This window comes from Ursus americanus, chromosome 2 (assembly GCF_024610735.1).
Source record: "Ursus americanus isolate L20-20 chromosome 2, mUrsAme1.1.p, whole genome shotgun sequence".
NCBI lineage: Eukaryota > Metazoa > Chordata > Mammalia > Carnivora > Ursidae > Ursus > Ursus americanus.
Window position 1 is genome coordinate 86,826,156 of NC_142128.1, and position 19,595 is coordinate 86,845,750.

The window sequence follows — 19,595 nt, forward strand, 5'->3', positions numbered from 1 at the left end:
AGGTCCCTGGAATCATGACCTGAGCCAAAGGCAGATGCTTAACCAAATGAGCCACCCAGGCATCCCAATGTCATTGGTGTGTTTTAGACAGAGTAGTGCTCCCCCTGCATTGATAATGTTGAAGCTCTAACCTCCATATCTCAGAATGCGTCTCATTCAGAAATAGGGCCATTAAAGAGGCGATAAAGCTAAAATGATGCCCTTAGGATGGCTCTTAATCCAATCTGACTGCGTTCCTTATGAGAAGAAGAGATTTGGACACACACAGAGACGCCAGGGACGTTTGGGCACAGAGGAAAAATTGTGTGAGGACACAGGGAGAAGGTGGCCATTGGTAAGCCAATGAGAGAGGCCTCAGAAAAAAGCAAACCTGCCAATACATCTGTCTTAGACTTCCAGCCTCTAGAACTGTGAGAAAATAAGTTTCTGTTTGTTTAAGCCACCTACTCTGTGACATTTCATCACAGCAGTCCCAGAAAACTAATACAAAGTGTCCCTTCCATCATGCCATCTCTCTGCTGAGATGCTCTCATAGGCTGTTGCTTATTGTATAATGTCTCCGAATCTCTACCTGTCCTTCAGGGTCTTTTATAGAGTGGCAGAATGGTCTGGAAAGAAAGAATTTGGTAGGAGGCAGAGGGTCAGAATTCCAGGGTCAGCTCAGCCCCCGTGAACCCAGATGACCTGGGAACGTTTCTTAGTCTTCCTGGAAGGCAGTGTTCTCTTGTAGAGCATGGTGAGGGAGACTGCCCACCTTCGTCTGCAGTGTGAACCTTTCTAAAGGTTACGTTTTGTTTTATTTTAGTCTCTAAAATGGTGCTAATAACCCCTCTCTTGTTATGAAGATGAAATGAGGCAGTGTATATAAATCACTTAGCACAGTATCTGGCCCCTAAGAAATGTTGAATGAATGTGAACTTTAAAATTAAGTAAGCAAATTTGCAATTGCTAAGATATCTTTCAGTTTGTCATCCTACGGTCTATAAATAGGCTTTGCTTCCCCTTGATTATTTCCCAACGCAAGACCTCATCTGTGGTTTTCTCCCCCCTTCACCATACAAATTCCCAAGTTTGTTCATTCATCTTTTCACTTCATAGTAATTGAGTGATCATCTGGGCTCCAACAGGAATACAGGGAGAAGGAGATAGTTGTGCGCAGTGAGGGGAGGCATACTCTGTATAATGGAAATGTCTTGTATAACAGTGTGGTGAGAGATACCAAGAGGAAATACAGGGTTCCTAACCTGGGAGATAAAGAGATGGTTTATTTCAGAGAGTAAGTTTAAGGCAGGACCCTGAAGGACAGGCAGAGACTATCCTGTAGTGAAGCTGTGAGGACAGGGGAACGGCACTAGGGGAGCCTGAGGTCAGGCATCTCCAACGTGGGTGCGGCTCACCATTCGTGTCCTTTTCCTAGAGGAAGTGTTTCTATTTCCCCTTTCTATACATCGAAGCTTGATCATGAGTTCAAATATCAGCTTAGTTATTTCCCCTTTTCTATCAAGCCTTTTTTTCTATTTGAAACCACCTGACTCTTTTCCTTCTCCGAAACTCTAGTCGATATTCCATATGTACTTGTCTGTGGAAATAACGAACTTTCAATAGTAGAAATTTGAGAGAGAAAGAAGCAGTTCCAGAGACCTAGGAATAAAAACAGCAGAAAAAGTCAATTCAAAAGGAAAAGCATGGACATTAGCCACAGGGACTGGGTGTCTCTCTGTCGGATATAGAAGGCAAGTTCCATACCATTGGGTTCCTGGCTTAGGAAACAGATGTAGTTGATTAATCTGCGTCCTTGTATCTGGTGGCATGCTTTTAGATTTCCTTGGGAATAGGGAAATTCTCTTAACAGGTTTTCCATACTAAACTGAGAATATGGCTTGAGACATTTCTAATACAAAGTAGCTCATTTACCTATCTTCATTCCTGTTGTTTATTTCTCTGTGCCTGTTGATGATAGCCAACTCTTTGCTTAGCCCAAGTTTTTAAAAAGTTGCAGCAAAATGATCCAAGAATTTAAACCTTTAGTCATGCCATTGTGACCGTGTATCTATACAAGGATGAAGATGGTGGGAACAATAGTGCACTGCTCTTTTTGCCTTTGGAAACTCTTTCTATCTCCAGCATGATGGAGAAAGCTTTGAGTTTGGAAGCAGACAAGTAAGTGGCTCAGTATTTTTTTATTTTTAAAATTTTAACAGATCAGAAACAGTATTTCTTAATCTCTATTAAAACTCATTGTTGAGGGGCGCCTGGGTGGCTCAGTCGGTTAAGCATCTGCCTTCAGCTCAGGTCATGATCCCAGGGTGCCCCGCGTTGGGCTCCCTGCTCAGCAGGGGGCCTGCTTCTCCCTCTCCCTCTGCCTGCCACTTCCCCGCTTGTGCTCTTTCTTTCTCTGTCAAATAAATAAATAAAATCTTTTAAAAAAAAGAATAAAATAAAAATAAAACTCACTGAGTATGAAAAAAGTACATAGTCTTTATAAGAGGTGCTTAACAAATTTGCCTACTTGAATTTCTTAGAAATTTCCAAAGAGCCAAATAAATCTTAGGAAATTGGAGCAATTTGGAGGAAAAGCACCAGTTTCATAAGTAACAACAATAAAAACAAAATGATAATTTGGTGTATTTATGGCTCACTGTGCTTATTGATTGACAGACATCCTTTCATTTGATCATCCGGCCACCTCTGTGAGATGTGCGGGCCGTTCCCTCCTTGTACAGACAAGGAGACTGAGGATCAGAATCCTACAGTCAGAGAAAGGAGACAAGCTTGAACTTGCACCAGTCTGGCTCCAGCAGGGAAGCCTGCTCCCACTTTTGTGCTGAGCCCCTTCTTACCTCCTCTGCTCTGTTACACAATGAAATGAAAAGAAAGAGAAGAGGATCCTTTGCTTTTCTATCCTTCTTTCCTCCAGGTGCCACAGACCTAGTAATAGCGCCTTGTCTTCCTGTTGTCCTACCGCTCTATGCGGGAAAGAGAACTGACGAAGCACTCCAGTCTGTGTTTCGCTCTCTGCGGGAAAGAGAACTGACAAAGCACTCCAGTCTGTGCTGCTGGTTCTTGCTCACTCTTTTCCCAGAGAAGCCCGTCTTGCCCTGACAACATGACTAAAAGGGTTTTGGACAGACCACACACTATTAAGCATTCATGGAAAGCCAAAAGTTGCATTGCACAGGCAAGTATGTTAAAAAGCACATCCAAATTTCCCTCTCATTAGTGTTCCAGAAAGTTTTTAATGACAGGGCAGCCAGAAAAAAAAAGGTAAAGAAAGAAATTAAAGAAAACATGAGTTTTCTGTCTCTCGCTATAGACTTAAAAGACTGTGTATACTCACCAAGGCTGGTCATTCAGCTTAGTTATAAAAAACAACCCCCCCCCAACTTCTGTTTTATGAGCATTCATGATAGTGGTTGCACAACCTAGTTGCAAGAAGATTTCCAGGACTGAGCCAGTTGTGGGGAAAAAAACATTTTCCCAGTGTTTAATGTGGCTAGCTGCACAGAATGCCTTAATTTCACAAAAACCTAAAATATCTACTACTACTACGAGGGGGAAAAAGGATGAAAGGATGCCTATTTGTAACTGGAATTCAAAATGCTGTCACTGTCTTAACAATAATGACCAGTAATTTTGCCCTGAAGAAAGCAAACTTTCGACAGTTTTCCCATATGACTGTTTTGTTACTTCTTTAGAACTTAACTTTGGAATGAAAATTGCACATATAAATTAGATCCAGCCACATGTATTGGATTTTTAAGTAACTTTTTAATTTTGAAATAATTTAAGGTAAGAAATTGCAAAAATATCACAGAGTTCCCATATACCCTGTAGCTAGATTTCCCCAGTGTAGCATTTTACATAATCATAGTACGTTACCAAAATCAGGAAACTGACATCACCATGAGGCTATTAACTAAATTACAAATCTTATTTCAATTTCATTGTTCTTTTGTATGTATTAGATTTTTTTTTTTTAAAGATCTTATTTATTCGACAGAGATAGAGACAGCCAGCGAGCAAGAAAGGGAACACAAGCAGGGGGAGTGGGAGAGGAAGAAGCAGGCTCATAGCGGAAGAGCCTGATGTGGGGCTCGATCCCGGTACGCTGGGATCACGCCCTGAGCCGAAGGCAGACGCTCAACCACTGTGCCACCCAGGCGCCCCTGTATGTATTAGATTTCATCCAGTCTGACAGCTCCAGCTTTTGATTGGAGTGTTAGGTCCACTCACATTTAATGTTGCTGTAGTCATGGTTGCATTGCCATCTGCCATTTTGCTTTCACTTTTCTCTATGTCTCATTTTGTTGTTGTTCCTGTATTTCTTTGTGTTAAGTAAATAGTTTCCAGTGGACCATTTCAGTTCCTTTGTTGATGTGTTAATTATATTTTTCATTGATTTTTGTAGTGCTTTCTCTCTAGTAATTATTTCTAGATGCACCTTAATTTATTATAATCTACTTTATGCAAATAATAACTTAATTCAAGTCAAATATAGAAACTTTGCTCTACTCTAGTTCCAGTCCTCCTTTATGCAGTTATCATACATATGAAGTCTGTATATGTTATAAGCGCAATAATACAGTGTTGTGACTGCTTTATACATTCAGTGTCCTTTAAAGAAGCTTAGAGAAAAACTACATAGAATATTTTATATCAATTCCCATCTGGTATAGTATCCTTACTCCATTGTAGCCGCATATCTTCCCCCATCTTTTGGACTATTATTTGCATATATATGACATCTTTTTTTTAATTTTTAAAAATGTTTTAAAGATTTTGTGTATTTATTTGTCAGAGAGAAAGACAGGACACAAGCAGGGGAATAGGAGGCAGAGGGAGAAGCAGGCTCTCCATTGAGCAAGGAAGCCAATGCAGGACTCGTTCCCAGGACCCTGGGATCATGACGTGAGCCGAAGGCAGATGCTTAACCGACTGAGCCACCCAGGCGCCCCTGTATATGACATCTGTTAATAAGCCCAACAATACAATTTTATAATTATTATTTTAATGCAATTGACTTCTAAATCAGTAAGAGAAGAAAACAGAGTGCTGTGTTTTCACTATCTTGTCAAATTGTTTATATGATTTACAGGCTCTCAGTTTCTTTGTGTGGATTTGAGTTACTGTCTGGTGCCACTTCTTTCCAACCTAAGTTTTCCTCACTATTTCCGTGAATGCTTCTCTCCCAGCAAAAAATTCTTTCAGGCTTTACTGATGTGGGAGTGTCTTTATTTCTCTTCACTTTGTTGGATATAGTATTCTTGGTTAATAGTTTTGTCCTTTCAGCCTTTCGAATATGTCCTCACGCTGCCTTCAAGCCTCCGTTCTGATGAGAGGTCAGATTTTAATTTTATTGTGGTTACCTTAGACACGATGAACCTTTTTTCTCTTGCGACTTCCAAGATTTTGTCTCGGAATCTCCACAGATTGACTATGTTATGTAAAGGTTTGAATCTCTTTGTATTTATCCAACTTGAAATTGGTTGAGCTTTTTGATATGGTTTTAATCAAAATTGGGGAATTTTCAGCCGTTATTTCTTCAAATATTTTTTCTTCTCTTTTTTTCCTCTCTTCTCCGCTGAGATTCCATTTACATTACAGATTAGTATACTTGATGTTGTCCCCCAGGCTTTAAGGCTTTGTTCATTTTTCTTCCTTCTTTTTCTTTTTCTTTCTGTTCGTCAGATTGAAAAATCTCTCTTCATGCGTCTTTAAATCCGCTGATCTTTCTGAAAGCTTAAATGGGCTGTTGATCCTGTGTAGTCAATATTTCATTTCAATATGTTTTAACACCATAATTTCCACTTGGTTGTTTTTTCTGATGTCTATACCTCTTTACTGCTATGTTACGGTGTCCTACTTTCCTTTCATTCTTTCTGGTTTCCTTCAGTCCCGTGAGCATGTGTATTACAGATGCTGTGAACTATTGGTCTGTTAGGTTCATAATCTGGAGTCCCCAAGAGATAGTTATTATTGGTTGCTTTTTTCCCCTGTGTCTGGCTTATATTTTCCTGGGTCTGTTTGTTTTGTTTCTGTTGTTGAAAACTGAACCTTTCAGATTAGATATTGTAGCAACTACACGATCTCATCCTTCCTCCGGGAAGGTTAGTGTTGCTGTTTCTTTTACTGACTTCTTCAGCTTGTTCTATGGAGTCTTCCCCTCCAGTGTTCAGACTCTGACACTCTAATGTGTCAGCTCAGTTTTCACTTTTCCTTTTTATTTTTATTTTTTAAAGATTTTATTTATTTATTCGACAGACAGCCAGCGAGAAAGGGAACACAAGCAGGGGGAGTGGGAGAGGAAGAAGCAGGCTCATAGCGGAGGAGCCTGATGTGGGGCTCGATCCCAGAACGCCAGGATCACGCCCTGAGCCGAAGGCAGACGCTCAACCGCTGTGCCACCCAGGCGCCCCACTTTTCCTTTTTCTTTTTAAGCCTGGTTTCCTAAGCGCTGCTCCTGGGCCAGCGTAGTTTTGCTCTCGGCCAGCGGTAGCCAAAGGTTTACTTAGACCTCTTGAACAAGTAAATCTACCTTTTGCTGTTTAATCATCGTGTGGCCTGGGGAATACTGGCAAATACAGGGAAATTAGGAGTTCTCCCTGATTGTTACTTTCTGCATGTGCAAGTCCTCACTTTTAGGGAGTATCTTGCTAAGTCCTCTCTGCTTTCTTCGTAGGAGGTACAGCCTTGTGGGTACACACAGCCTTCCAGGCCAGCAATAAGTGGGCCTGAGCAAGGTGCTCTTTGCTTATCTCCTCCAAATCTTGTTACGAGATTTCCAAATGGTCTGCAGTTTTGTTGCCTGCCCAACCAGCATGGCCTGATGCTAGCATTAAACGTCCCATGTTGTTTGCTACTGTATCTCTGGTGTTTTTGACAACATCTCTGGGCATGGAACTTTCCATGCCTTGTTCCAAATGCAGTTACCTCCTCTCTCCCCCAAACAGAAAGGCAACAGAGCTATAAATCCGCGGGACTGCCCCATCTTCCCAGCTAGAACTTCTGTATACTGAGGAACTGGAGGATGGTAGGAGCAACTTCTTGCTAAAATGTCACAGATTCTCATTGCTCTTACCAAGATTTAATCAGTTTTTTAAAAAAACTGAAGTGTAGTTGATCCACAATGTTACATTAGTTTCAGGCATACAACATAGTGATTCAACAAGCCTGTATGTTATGCGGGGCTCCCCACGAGTGTAGCTACCAGCTGTCACCGTAGAATGCTATTACAATACCATGGACTAGAGATTTACTAGATTTTTAAAAAATAAGGGCTTTTCATGTATTCTGTGTCCTCTGGTTAGTTTCCAGAGCTGTTATTCGTAACTCTGACCAGTTTGATCCGCTTTTTAAAAGTTTCCCAAGTTCCTCATTCTGCCATTTTGGAAGTTGGCACACCTATGTATTAAACTTTAAAGTGAAACTAAAGTGGAGCTTTGGTCAAGGCTCTAAGACGTAAGACCTAAGAGATCAAATACTAAAATAGGTTGTAATACAGCCTGTCCTTTTACGTTTTGAAAACAGCAGGTGGATAAGAACAGTATTTAACTCTAAAATAGCATACTGCCTTCTTCACCGGGATTAAAGCTGAGGAGAGCAGAGATGTGGGGAGGACTCAGAGAGAGTTTTGTGTTGTTTGTTTGTTTGTTTGTTTGTTTGTTTGTTTGTTTTGGAGAGAACTGCTTGGAGTAGAATCCTTTAGAATCCTTCCTTTGGTGATGAGATCTGGGAGGGATATACTTCCTAACCCACAAGCAAGAGAGGGGCCTTTAAAGAGACTACTCAGTGGGGCGCCTGGGTGGTTCAGTCGTTAAGCGTCTGCCTTCAGCTCAGGGCCTGATCCCAGGGTCCTGGGATCGAGCCCCGCATCGGGCTCCTTACTCCGCTGGGAGCCTGCTTCTTCCTCTCCCACTCCCCCTGCTTGTGTTCCCTCTCTCGCTGGCTGTCTCTCTCTCTGCCAAATTAATAAATAAAATCTTTAAAAAATAAAAAATAAAAATAAATCAAGAGACTGCTCAGAAAGTTTATCAGAGAGTTTAATGTGTGTCTCCTCTATAGGCTGTGTCTAGTCAGACTTGAGAAACATAAAGGGCAAAGGTAGCAGAATAGTGAGTTTCGTTTGGCAACCAGTTGCATTCTCAGTCTCTTGAAGAAAGGAAACAGTTATGAGTATTCTCTGTGGACTGAAGAGAACCATGGGAAAGGATCTTAAATCCTATACAGGGGTTTTGCCTGGTAGGATGAATGAACCTCAGAAGAAGACTTGTGGACGTACACCACAGGGTGCGTGGGGGCTTAGAAGAAAGTGCAAGTCTCCAGCTACAATGGAGATGCATTGCTACATGCCAGAAAATACAAGGAAGACATCTTGAAAGCAGAGTATCAGAAGAATTCACAAAAGCATCTATTTATGAGAAAAGGAATCAGCTTTAACATATACCACACCCAGAGATCACAAAGCCTGCTTATGATAGTACAATGACGTAGTAAGTTTTTTGCTCCTGTATCTTTGCCAGCCTTCTCCTGCCGTGAGGGGTTAAAAACCAGAGTTCACGAGTTAGAAGGGTTAGACTGTAGACAGAGGTGGAAAGAAGGCAACGGCCTCATCTTTCTCTATAGGCTGTAGTTTAGGGAGGAGAAAAACTTCAACTCTAAATCAAGTTTAATTTTGGATGAATACATGGGCCTAGCATTTTAATTTCTAAGTATAAATATTTAGAAATTATATATATCAGTTTTTAATAGAAACATTCGGAGGCTGACCAAAGTTTCACCAAGGTAGGAGAAGGCATAGCCTTGAATGGGTATAAAGTGCAAAAGAATCTTGCTCTAAGATTAAATGCCATGAGTTATGTTTTACTATCTATTTACCTTTTAATTTCTTTTTTTTTTTTTTTTTTTTTAAAGATTTTATTTATTTATGTGACAGAGAGACAGCCAGCGAGAGAGGGAACACAGCAGGGGGAGTGGGAGAGGAAGCAGCAGGCTCATAGCGGAAGAGCCTGATGTGGGACTCGATCCCGGATCGCCAGGATCACGCCCTGAGCCGAAGGCAGACGCTTTAACGACTGCGCTACCCAGGCGCCCCGTTACCTTTTAATTTCTAAACCTAATAGACATGGACAAGTAGCTATCATACACGCATTTCCTGCTTTGGGTTTTAATATTGGGGGCGCCTCTATCCGGATCTTGCTGCAGGATACAGTAGTAACAGTGGTGGGGAGTACTTAGGAGTTAGGTGGCGAGCACAGTGATTATGAATGGAGTTGCTGGAAATGAGAAGAGGAAGTAAAGTTGCTGACACCAAACTTAGGGCACCAGCAACACGTTTCCTTTAAACATTTTGAGTACTAATCTCTTCTCTTCTGAAATACCAGTTCTGCTTTTTGTAAAAAAGAGAGAGAGAGAGAGAGAGAGCATTTCACTTTTGCCTCTCCAGACACTGGAATAGTGCTTGACACACAGGAGTTATGCCTTAAATATTTGTTGAATAAATAGAGAGATATGGTAGTTCACACCCCTGAGTGGACAAGAGTATGACACCATTGAAGAAAAGAAAGAAAACAGTGTGGACATAGCATAGAAAGAACAGGGGAGGGTGGGGGGATAAGACAGAGGAAGTTAATGGAAATCATCTCGACGTCATTAGACCACTAATTTCAAACTTCCATTAGTAGGTCATGAAATCAATTTGGTGGGCTGCTATCAGATTTAAATACATGAAATAGAATGAAGTTTAGGATATACCGTTCTTTGTAAAACTGTCAAATCAAATTTACTTCTATATTTTATTTATATACGTGTGTGTATACATTTGTGTATTGTGATATCAAAAGCCTACTTTGGTTTGTCATAAATAGGTATGAAAGCCACATAATAGGTATGGAATAGATAGAAAGATTTCTAACTTTAGAATAAAGGAATAGGAAACCACTGGAAATATTTTTATAGAGGCGTGAGTTTCAAGATTCCTTTCCAACTCTAGACATTAACTATAGAGAGTGTTGTTGCTTTTTTTTTTTTTTAAGATTTTATTTATTTATTTGACAGAGATAGAGACAGCTAGCAGGAGAGGGAACACAAGCAGGGGGAGTGGGAGAGGAAGAAGCAGCTCATCAGGAGGAGCCTGATGTGGGGCTCCATCCCATAACGCTGGGATCACGACCTGAGCCAAAGGCAGACGCTTAACCGCTGTGCCACCCAGGCGCCCCGAGAGTGTTGTTGCTTTTGTAACATGTGAGCATGAAGTACCAGGCTAGGCTGTAGTTTCTGCCACCCCTATGTTACCTTACGCTTATTGAAGGCAGAAGCCAGGCCTTATTCACCATTGCATTCTCGTGCCTACCAGAGATGAGGTAGATGATCTCTTGTGTAAAGCTACTGTTTGTGAATTGAAAGGCTGTGGAGTAGCAAACACTCCTGTGCCCTGTCACTGTCATTAGTACTGCTTTTAACATGCAAATTTTGGTGAGTATAACTACCATGGTCCTGCTAACCTTTCAAGATTCCGAGAGGGATAGTATCAAGTAAAAAGTCTAGAAGACTAAAGTTTCATATTACACAAATGGTCTGCTTCCAGTACAAAGTGTTTTATAGGTATATTGTAGGTATTTGTTTGTTGAATGGTGACTCCATCAACATGTTCTGATTTTCCGACAATAATTATGGCAAACAGTACATCTTTCAAAGTAAATGTATAGTTATTAGTGGTCAGTCTATGTAATCTTGATCTTTAAAAGGGAACTTGCAACACAAAAGCAATAAAAATGAATATTTCTGTAAAAAGTCAATGAACTCACACAAAAAAAGGATATAAAATATAATATATACCTAAAATGTGGAGAGGGGAGGGTAGGGGAGAGGAAAAGAATGAGTTCAAACTTAAATGACCATCAACTTAATATAGACTGCTATATGCAAAAGAGGTTATATGCAAACCTAATGGTAACCATATATCAAAAACCACTAGTAAACATGCAAAGAATAAAGAGAAAGAAATCCAAATATATCACTAAAGAAAATCAGCAGAACATCAAAAGGAGAAAGGATTGGAGAATATCTTCAGAAACTACAAAACAAGTAATAAAATGGCAATAAATGCATATCTATCAATAATTACTTCGGATGTAAATTGACTAAACACTCCCATTCAAAGACATAAGTTGACAGAATGGATTAAAAAACAAGGCCTATCTATATGCTGCCTACAAGAGACTCATTTTAGACCTAAAGACACCTGCAGATTGAAAGTAAGGGGATGGAGAACCATCTATCATGCAAATGAATATCAAAAAAAAAAAGGAAGAAAGCAAGCCTGAGTAGCAATATTTGTTTTGGACAAAATAGACTTTAAAACAAAGACTGTAACAAGAGACAGTGAAGGACACTATATAATAATAAAGGGGGCAATCCAACAAGAAGATATAATAATCGTAAATATTTATGCACCCAGCATAGAAGTACCCAAACACTAAAACAGTAACAAACCTAAAGGAACTAATCAATAATAATAGGGAACTTTAACACTAACGTCAATGGACAGATCATCTAAACAGAAAATCAATAAGGAAACAATGGCTTTGAATGACACGGGACCAGATGTATTTCACAGATATATTCAGAACATGCCATCCCAAAACAGCAGAATACACATTATTTTCAAGTGCACATGGAATATTCTCCAGAACAGATCACATATTAGCCCACAAAACCAACCTCAACAAATACAATAAGATCAAATTCCTCCATGTATCCTTTCTTTTCTTTTTTTTTTTTTTTAAGATTTTATTTATTTATTTGACAGAGAGAGACAGACAGCGAGAGAGGGAACACAAGCAGGGGGAGTGGGAGAGAAAGAAGCAGGCTCCCAGCGGAGGAGCCTGATGTGGGACTCGATCCCAGAACGCCAGGATCACGCCCTGAGCCGAAGGCAGACGCTTAACGACTGCGCCACCCAGGCGCCCCTCCATGTATCTTTTCTGACCACAGCATGGATGAAACTAGAAAACAACCACAAGAAAAAGTCTGAAAAGGCTACAAATACATGGAGGTTAAATAACATGCTACTAAACAATGAATGGCTCAACCAGGAAACAAAAGAAGAAATTCAAAAAGTACATGGAAACAAATGAAAATGAAAACACAATGATCCAAAACCTTTGGGATGCAGCAAAAGTGGGTCTAACAACCAATACAGGCCTACCTCAGGAAGCAAGAAAAATCTCAAACAACCTTACGTTGCACCTAAAGAAGCTAGAAAAAGAATGACAAACATTACCTAAAACCAACAGAAGGAAAGACTTAATAAAGATTAGAGCAGAGATAAATGATGTAGAATCTAAAAAAGCAATAGAACAGATCTGTGAAACCAGGAGCTGGTTCTCTGAAAGAATCAATAAAATTGATAAACCTCTAGCCAGACTTATCAAGGAAAAAAAGAGAAAGGAGTCAAATAAATAAGAGAGGAGAAATAGCCAACACCACAGAAATATAAACAATTATAAGAGACGATCATGAGAAACTATATGCCAACAAATTGGACTACCTAGAAGAAGTGGATAAGTTCCTAGAAACATATTAATTACCAAAACTGAACCAGGAAGAAATAGAAAATTTGAAAAGACTGATAACCAGCAAGGAACTGAATCAGTAATCAGAAATCTCCCAGCAAACAAAAGTCTAGGATCAGATGGCTTCAAAGGCAAATTTTACTGAATTTTTTACCAAACTTTTAAAGAAGAGTTAATACCTATTCTCAAACTTTTCCAAAAAATAGAAAAGGAAGGGAAACTTCCAAATTCGTTCTATGAGGCCAACATTATCCTGATACCAAAACCAGATAGATACCACTTTTTTAATACAGGGAAATATCCCTGATGAGCATAGATGCAAAAATCCTCAACAAAACACTAACAACTGAATCCAACAGTACATTAAAAAAATCATTTACTACATCAAGTGGGATTCATTCCTGGGTTGCAACGTGGTTCAATATTCTCAAATCAATCAATGATTGGTCACATCAATAAGAGAAAGGATAAGAACCATATGATCTTTTCAATAGACAAAGAAAATATACTTGACAAAGTACAACATCCATTCATGATAAAAACTCTCAACAAAGTAGGTTTAGAGGGAGCATATCTCAACATAATAAAGTCCATATATGAAAAACCCACAGCTAACATCATCCCTAATGGGGAAAAACTAAGAGGTTTGTTGTTGCTGTTGTTGTTTTTAAGAGCTTTTCCCCAAAAGTCAAGAACAACAGGATGTCCGCTCTCACCAGTTTTATTCAACATAGCACTGGAAGTCCTAGCCTCACCAATCAGACTACAAAAAGAAATGCATCCAAATCAGTAAGGAAGAAGTCAAACTTTCACTATTTGCAGATGACATGATACTTTATATACAAAACCTAAAAGACTCGCCCAACTGCTAGAACTGATAAATGAACTCAGTAAAGTCACAAGATACAAAATCAATGTGTAGAAATCTGTTGCAGTTCTATACACCAATAATGAAGGAGCATAAAGAGAGATCAAGAAATCAATCCCATTTACAATTGCACCAAAAACCATAAGATAGCTAGGAGTAAACCTGTCTAAAGAGTTGAAAGGTCTGTACTCTGAAAACAATAAAACACTGATGAAAGGAATTGAAGATGATACAAAGCAATGGAGAGACATTCCATGCTCATGGATTATTAGAAGAACAAATATTCTTAAAATGTCTATGCTACCCAGAACAATCTACACATTTAATGCAATCTTTATCAAAATACCAACAGCATTTTTCACAAAACTAGAACAAACAATTCTAAAATGTATATGGAACCCAAATAGCCAAAGCAACCTTGAAAAAGAAAAGAAGAGCTGAAGGCATCACAATTCCAGACTTCAAGTTTTATTACAAAGCTGTAGTGATCAAAACAGTATGGTACGGGCACAAAACACACACAGACCAATGGAACAGAGTAGAAAACCCACAACTATATGAAATAAACCTACAGCTATATGGTCAATCCTTGACAAAGCAGGAAAGAATATCTCATGGGAAAAGGACAGTTTTTTCAACAAATGGTGTTGGAAAAACTGGACAGCTATATAAAAAAGAATGAAACTGGACCACCTTCTTACACCAGACACAAAAATAAATTCAAAATGGATTAAGGACCTAAATGTGAGACCTGAAACCATAAAAGTCCTAGAGAAGAACACAAGCAGTAACCTCTTTGACCTCAGCTGTAACAACTTCTTTCTAGATATGTCTCCCGAGGCAAGGGAAACAAAAGCGAAAATAAATTCTTAGGACTACGTCAAAATAAAACCTTCTGTACAGCTAAGCAAACAACCAACAAAACTAAAAAGCAACCTACAGAATGAGAGAAGATATGTGCAAATGACATATCCTATAAAGGGTTAGTATCTAAAATATATAAAGAACTTCTTGGGGTGCCTGCGTGGCTCAATTGGTTAAGCATCTGACTCTTGATTTGGGCTCAAGTCATGATCTCAGTGTCATGAGATGGAGCCCCACTTTGGGCTCTGCTCTGTGCATGGAGCCTGCTTAAGATTCTCTTTCTCCCTGTCCCTCTGCTCCCTACCCCCATCCTGCTCCCACTCTCTCTCTAAAAAATAAAGAACTTCTAAAAATCAGCACCCAAAAAACAATCCGATTTTAAAATGGGCAGAAGACATGAACAGGCATTTCTCCAAAGAAGGCATCCAGATGCCAAGAGACACGTGAAAAGATGTCCTTCATCTCTTACCATCAGGGAAACGCAAATCAAAACTACAATGAGATATCACGTCATACCCGTCAAAATGGCTAAGATAACCACAAGAAACAACAGGTGTTGGCGAGGATGTGGAGAAAAAGCAACCTCCTTGAACTGTTCATGGGAATGCAGACTGGGGCAGCAACTGTGAAAAACAGTATGGAGTTTCCTCAAAAAGTTAGAAATAGAACTACCCTGTGATCCAGCAATGGCACTACAAGGTATTTACCCAGAAGATACAAAAACACTAATTCGGAGGGATGTATGCACCCCTATGTTTATTGCAGCATTATTTACAATAGCCAAGATTTGGAAGCAGTCCAAGTGTCTATCAATTGATGAATGGATAAAGAAGGTATGATATATATATGATATATATATATATATATATATATATGTATACATACATTCAGTATATGTATACAAAATGAAGTGTTATTCAGCCATAAAAAGAATAAAATCTTGCCATTTGCAACAACATGGATGGAACTAGAGGGTATAATGCTAATAAGTGAAATAAGTCAGTCAGAGAAGAAAAATACCATATGATTTCACTCATATATGGAATTTAAGAAACAAAACAAATGAGTAAAGGGGAGAGAGAGAGAGAGAGAGAAACAAACCAAGAAACACTCTTAACTATAGAAAACAAACTGATGGTCACCAGAGGGGGGGGGCATGAAAGAGGTGCTGGGGATTAAGGAGGCACTTGTCATTATGAGGACTGGGTAATGTATGGAATTGTTGAATCACTCTATTGTAAACCCGAAACTAATAAAATACTGCATGTTAACTAACTGGAATTAAAATAAAACTTAAATTTTTTTTTAAAAAAGGAAGCTTGCATGCATTGAGTATTTACTATGTGATAGGCACCTTTCACCATGATTAATTCATTAGTCCTCACTACAACATTAAAGGTAGTACTATTTCCATTTGTGGTAGAATACACTGGGTCTTAAAATGTGAAACTGGAGTTTGAATCAAGGTCTTTCTAATCCCTTATCCAGTGTTGTTTTTACCAAATTATGCTGCTTCAATGAAGAAAATAATATGATTTTTCCCTTAGGCATTGAATCCCTGATAGTAGTACCCTCCTGGCATTGCTGTGCAACTGTATGGACTTTTCAGCTTCTAGAAAAGGAACATAATTCTCAGGGAGTACCATTGCTGCAGCAACATAAAGCCTTCGTGTTCTTGGGTCCAGGAGCTTCACGTGGCCTATCATGTACTCGAAAGAAGAATCCTATTAAGAAATGGCTTCACTAAGTGGTGCCTGGGTGGCTCAGTTGGCTGAGTGTCTGCCTTCAGCTCAGGTCATGATCTCAGGGTCTCAGGATCGAGTTCCACATCGGGCTCCTTGCTCAGTGGGGAGTCTGCTTCTCCCTCTGCCTTGCTCATGGTCTCTCTCTCTCTCTATCTCCCTCTCTCTCAAATAAATAAATTTGTTTTAAAATTAAAAAAAAGAAATTGCTTCATTTCTAAGGGGTAATGATGTAGAGGAAATATAGACTGTTTCATCTTGATGAAAATGTACTGTTTGAAGATAGAAATCAACTTCCAGGAGCTTACAAAGTGATTGAAATAAATAGATGTTGTATTTTAAAAAGTTTTTTTCTCTGGTAAAAATAATGAGTCTTGATGAGCCAGGACAAGGAAGAAAGGAGATTTTCATTTTATATAATTCTTAAATAGGGGACTATGAGCGATTTTTATCTTTCTTATAATATTGGTTCATATTTTTCACATTACAAAGTAATGAAGTGTAAAATATTTGCAAGAGACACATCCGAAAAAGGACCGTCCGTTATCCAAAATATACAAAGAACTCCTAAAACTTAACAATAAAAAAAAAACCCACCTGCTTTTTTAAATGAGCGAAGGACCTTAACAGAACCTTCACCAAAGAAGATATCTGGATGGCAAGCAAACATATGAGAAGAAGTTCACATCATATGTCATCAGGGAAATGAAAACTAAAACAACAGGGAGGCAGCACTGTGCAGCTGTTAGAATGGCCCAAATCTACAACACTGACAACATCCAGTGTGGGTGAAGATGTGAGCAACACAAGTGTTAAATATTGCCAGTGGGAATGCAAAATGGTACAGCAACTTTGGAAGATAGTTTGGTGGTTTCTTTTCAACCTAAACATATTCTTACTGTATGATCCAGCATTCATGCCCCTTGATATTTACCCAAAGGAAATGAGATCTTATGCCCACACAAAAAGGTGTACATAGATGTTTATAGCAGCTTCATTCACAATTGCTAAAATTTGGAAGCATCCAAGATGCCCTTCAGTAGGTGAATGGATAAATCAGCTGTGGTCCATCCGGGCCAGGTAATAGTATGTAGGTCTAAAAAGAAATGAGTTCTCAAGCCAAGAAAAGACATGGAGAAAACTTACTAAATGCATATTACTAAGTTAAAGAAGCTCATCTGAAAATGCTGTGTACTATATGATTTCCAACTATGTGACGTTCTGTAAAAGGCAAAACCATGGAGACAGTAGAAAGATAGGTGGTTGCCAGGGGTTGAGACATAGGGAGAGATGAATAGGCAAAACAAAGAGGATTTTTAAGGTGTGAAAATATTCTTATGATAGCATAATAATGGGTACATGTCATTATACATTTGTCAAAACCCATAGAATATAGAACATGAAGAGTGAACCCTAAGGTAGACTATGGTCTCTGGATGATGATGATGTGTCAATGTCGGTTTATCAATTGTAACAAATGTCCCACTGTGGTAGGGGATGTGGGAATGAGGGGAGAGGCACTCTGCATGTGTGAGGATAGAGAGTATGTGGGGAAATCTCTGTTTACCCTTTCCCTACCTTCTCAGTTTTGCTAGGAACTTAAAACTCCTCTAAAAAAATCAAGTCTTTGAAAATAAATAAAATGAATGAATGAATAAATAAATAAATACTATTCTTTTTGCTAAAAAAATGACAAAGGAAGTGAGTTTAAAAATTCAAGGGTACCTCGTGATATCCCATTTGTGTCAAAAAATTCAAATCCTTTCTTTTCCTTTTTACTCTAAATATATGACTATGCATTGGATAGTCCGGAAGGATACACATCGAAATAAAATCGTGATTACGCTTTATTCTTTATTCGCTTCTGTAGTTCATATTTCTAAAATTGAGCGTGAATTATTTTTTGTAATTTTTAAAATGTGATGCTTAAAAAAAAAACTTTAAAATTTTTATATTTTATTTATTCTGAAATAAAAACATATTTTAGACTTTACATATTAATCATAAATAATAAAGGTATTTGAGAAGATGTTCCAAATTATATGTGACATATAGAATACTAATATATAAGTATATGTTGTTTACAGTCTCGAGGGGAAAAAAATCTATGATAGAGGAAGAGATGTTCATTGAATAGTTTATTTGATTTTAAATAACATGGAGTAATTATAAGAAAGCAAAGTATAGAACGTATTTTTTCATTATCATATTTTTCATTCATTTTTATTTAACTGCTTCCAAATTAAACTGGTATTTTAGAATGAATAAACCTTTTTTTTAATACCCGCACTGAAGTTGAAATTAAACATGAACATATCTTTAAAGTTTTTAAGAAATAGCTAAGGTAAAAAAATGTTACTTTCTTATCATGAACTTGTGTAACACTAGCCCAATTGAGAAAACAAAACAGTGGCGTGTGGCTTTTTAATTATAAACAGTACAAACATAGTTTTAATTTTTCGTAAGTTCAATGACCTTCTCATAAGATACTTGGCAAATGCAAACAAAAAAAAAATTCTGGAGTTTCCTAATAATTACTGACAGAATAAATTTGAACAAATAAATATGGAAATTAAACAGTACTATCAAAATATGTTTACCCTTTCCCTAAGTTATACGTGTACCCTCGGTCTTATAAACAACTGGAAACTCAGTCTATCTGGTCCCCTTGGGTGGACTTTGACTTCCTAAGGTTCGTATTCATCATGATTTAAATCTTGGAACTGCATCCAAGAGGAAGCTTAACAATAGCAATTGTTTATTTTGTAGGTTTTAAAGAAGCTAGAGTGCCAGAGAAGACCTTTGAAGTGTGAAGAGATTTCCTGTAATTGAAACCAAAATGTCATTTATAGATCCGTATCAGCACATTATAGTAAGTCATTTACTGTTTATGTATCCTTTCTGGGAGGGCGACAGATACATTTGTGTGCATGAGTCTTGTTGGCATTGACTAATAAAGTAAAAGTTTATGACAAATCCAGAACAGAGGTACTTGGAGGGGGAAAAAATACCAAAACATGTGTAACAGTACAGAACTTTCATGGAACAATAAAAAATATAGTTGCCACTTAGCAATTAGCAGTCTGTGTAAGTTCTACCGCTCACATGAATTGGTGGAGAGAAGGCAAAAGAATTCTTAAATTGAAGGCTATGTTTGGGTATGGGTCGCCAGGGTAAAGCATTCTGTAAACTTGCCCTTCGGTGTGCTCAAACCAATTCTTCTACAGGTGGTTCATTTATAGTAGAGTGATCCCAAATTTTCGTATGTATTTTTCCAAACTCAGGTGGAAGCATACACCCTCTCTTCTGATTGAAAAAAACAGGATTTCTTTGCTGAATTCCACACCTGAGATCCAGTTAGGTTTATATGGACTAGAAATAGTTTTTATGGACACTAAGGAATAATCCAGAGCCTTATTGTTACTTAAAATGAAACACTTGTTCCCTTACCCTACATCCTTCTCTAGCTACCATCCTCGCTCTTTCCCTGCCTGGAGAGCAAGGATTAACACATTACAAGTGTTTTCTAGTGCCTTCTTCCCCTCTATT

At 38.4% G+C, this 19,595-nt stretch overlaps 1 protein-coding gene across 4 annotated transcripts in view; it reads left to right on the top strand.

Moving 5' to 3' along the window:
* Nucleotides 1-19,595, top strand: part of PLA2G4A (phospholipase A2 group IVA) — a 154,719-nt gene that overhangs the window by 13,559 nt on the left and 121,565 nt on the right. For all 4 annotated transcript variants that reach the window (XM_045811363.2, XM_045811364.2, XM_045811362.2 and 1 more), the window contains one exon: nucleotides 18,816-18,918. In XM_045811363.2, coding sequence (XP_045667319.1) covers nucleotides 18,886-18,918 — 33 coding nt within the window. In that variant the 5' untranslated portion in view covers nucleotides 18,816-18,885. The remainder of the gene's footprint in view (nucleotides 1-18,815; nucleotides 18,919-19,595) is intronic.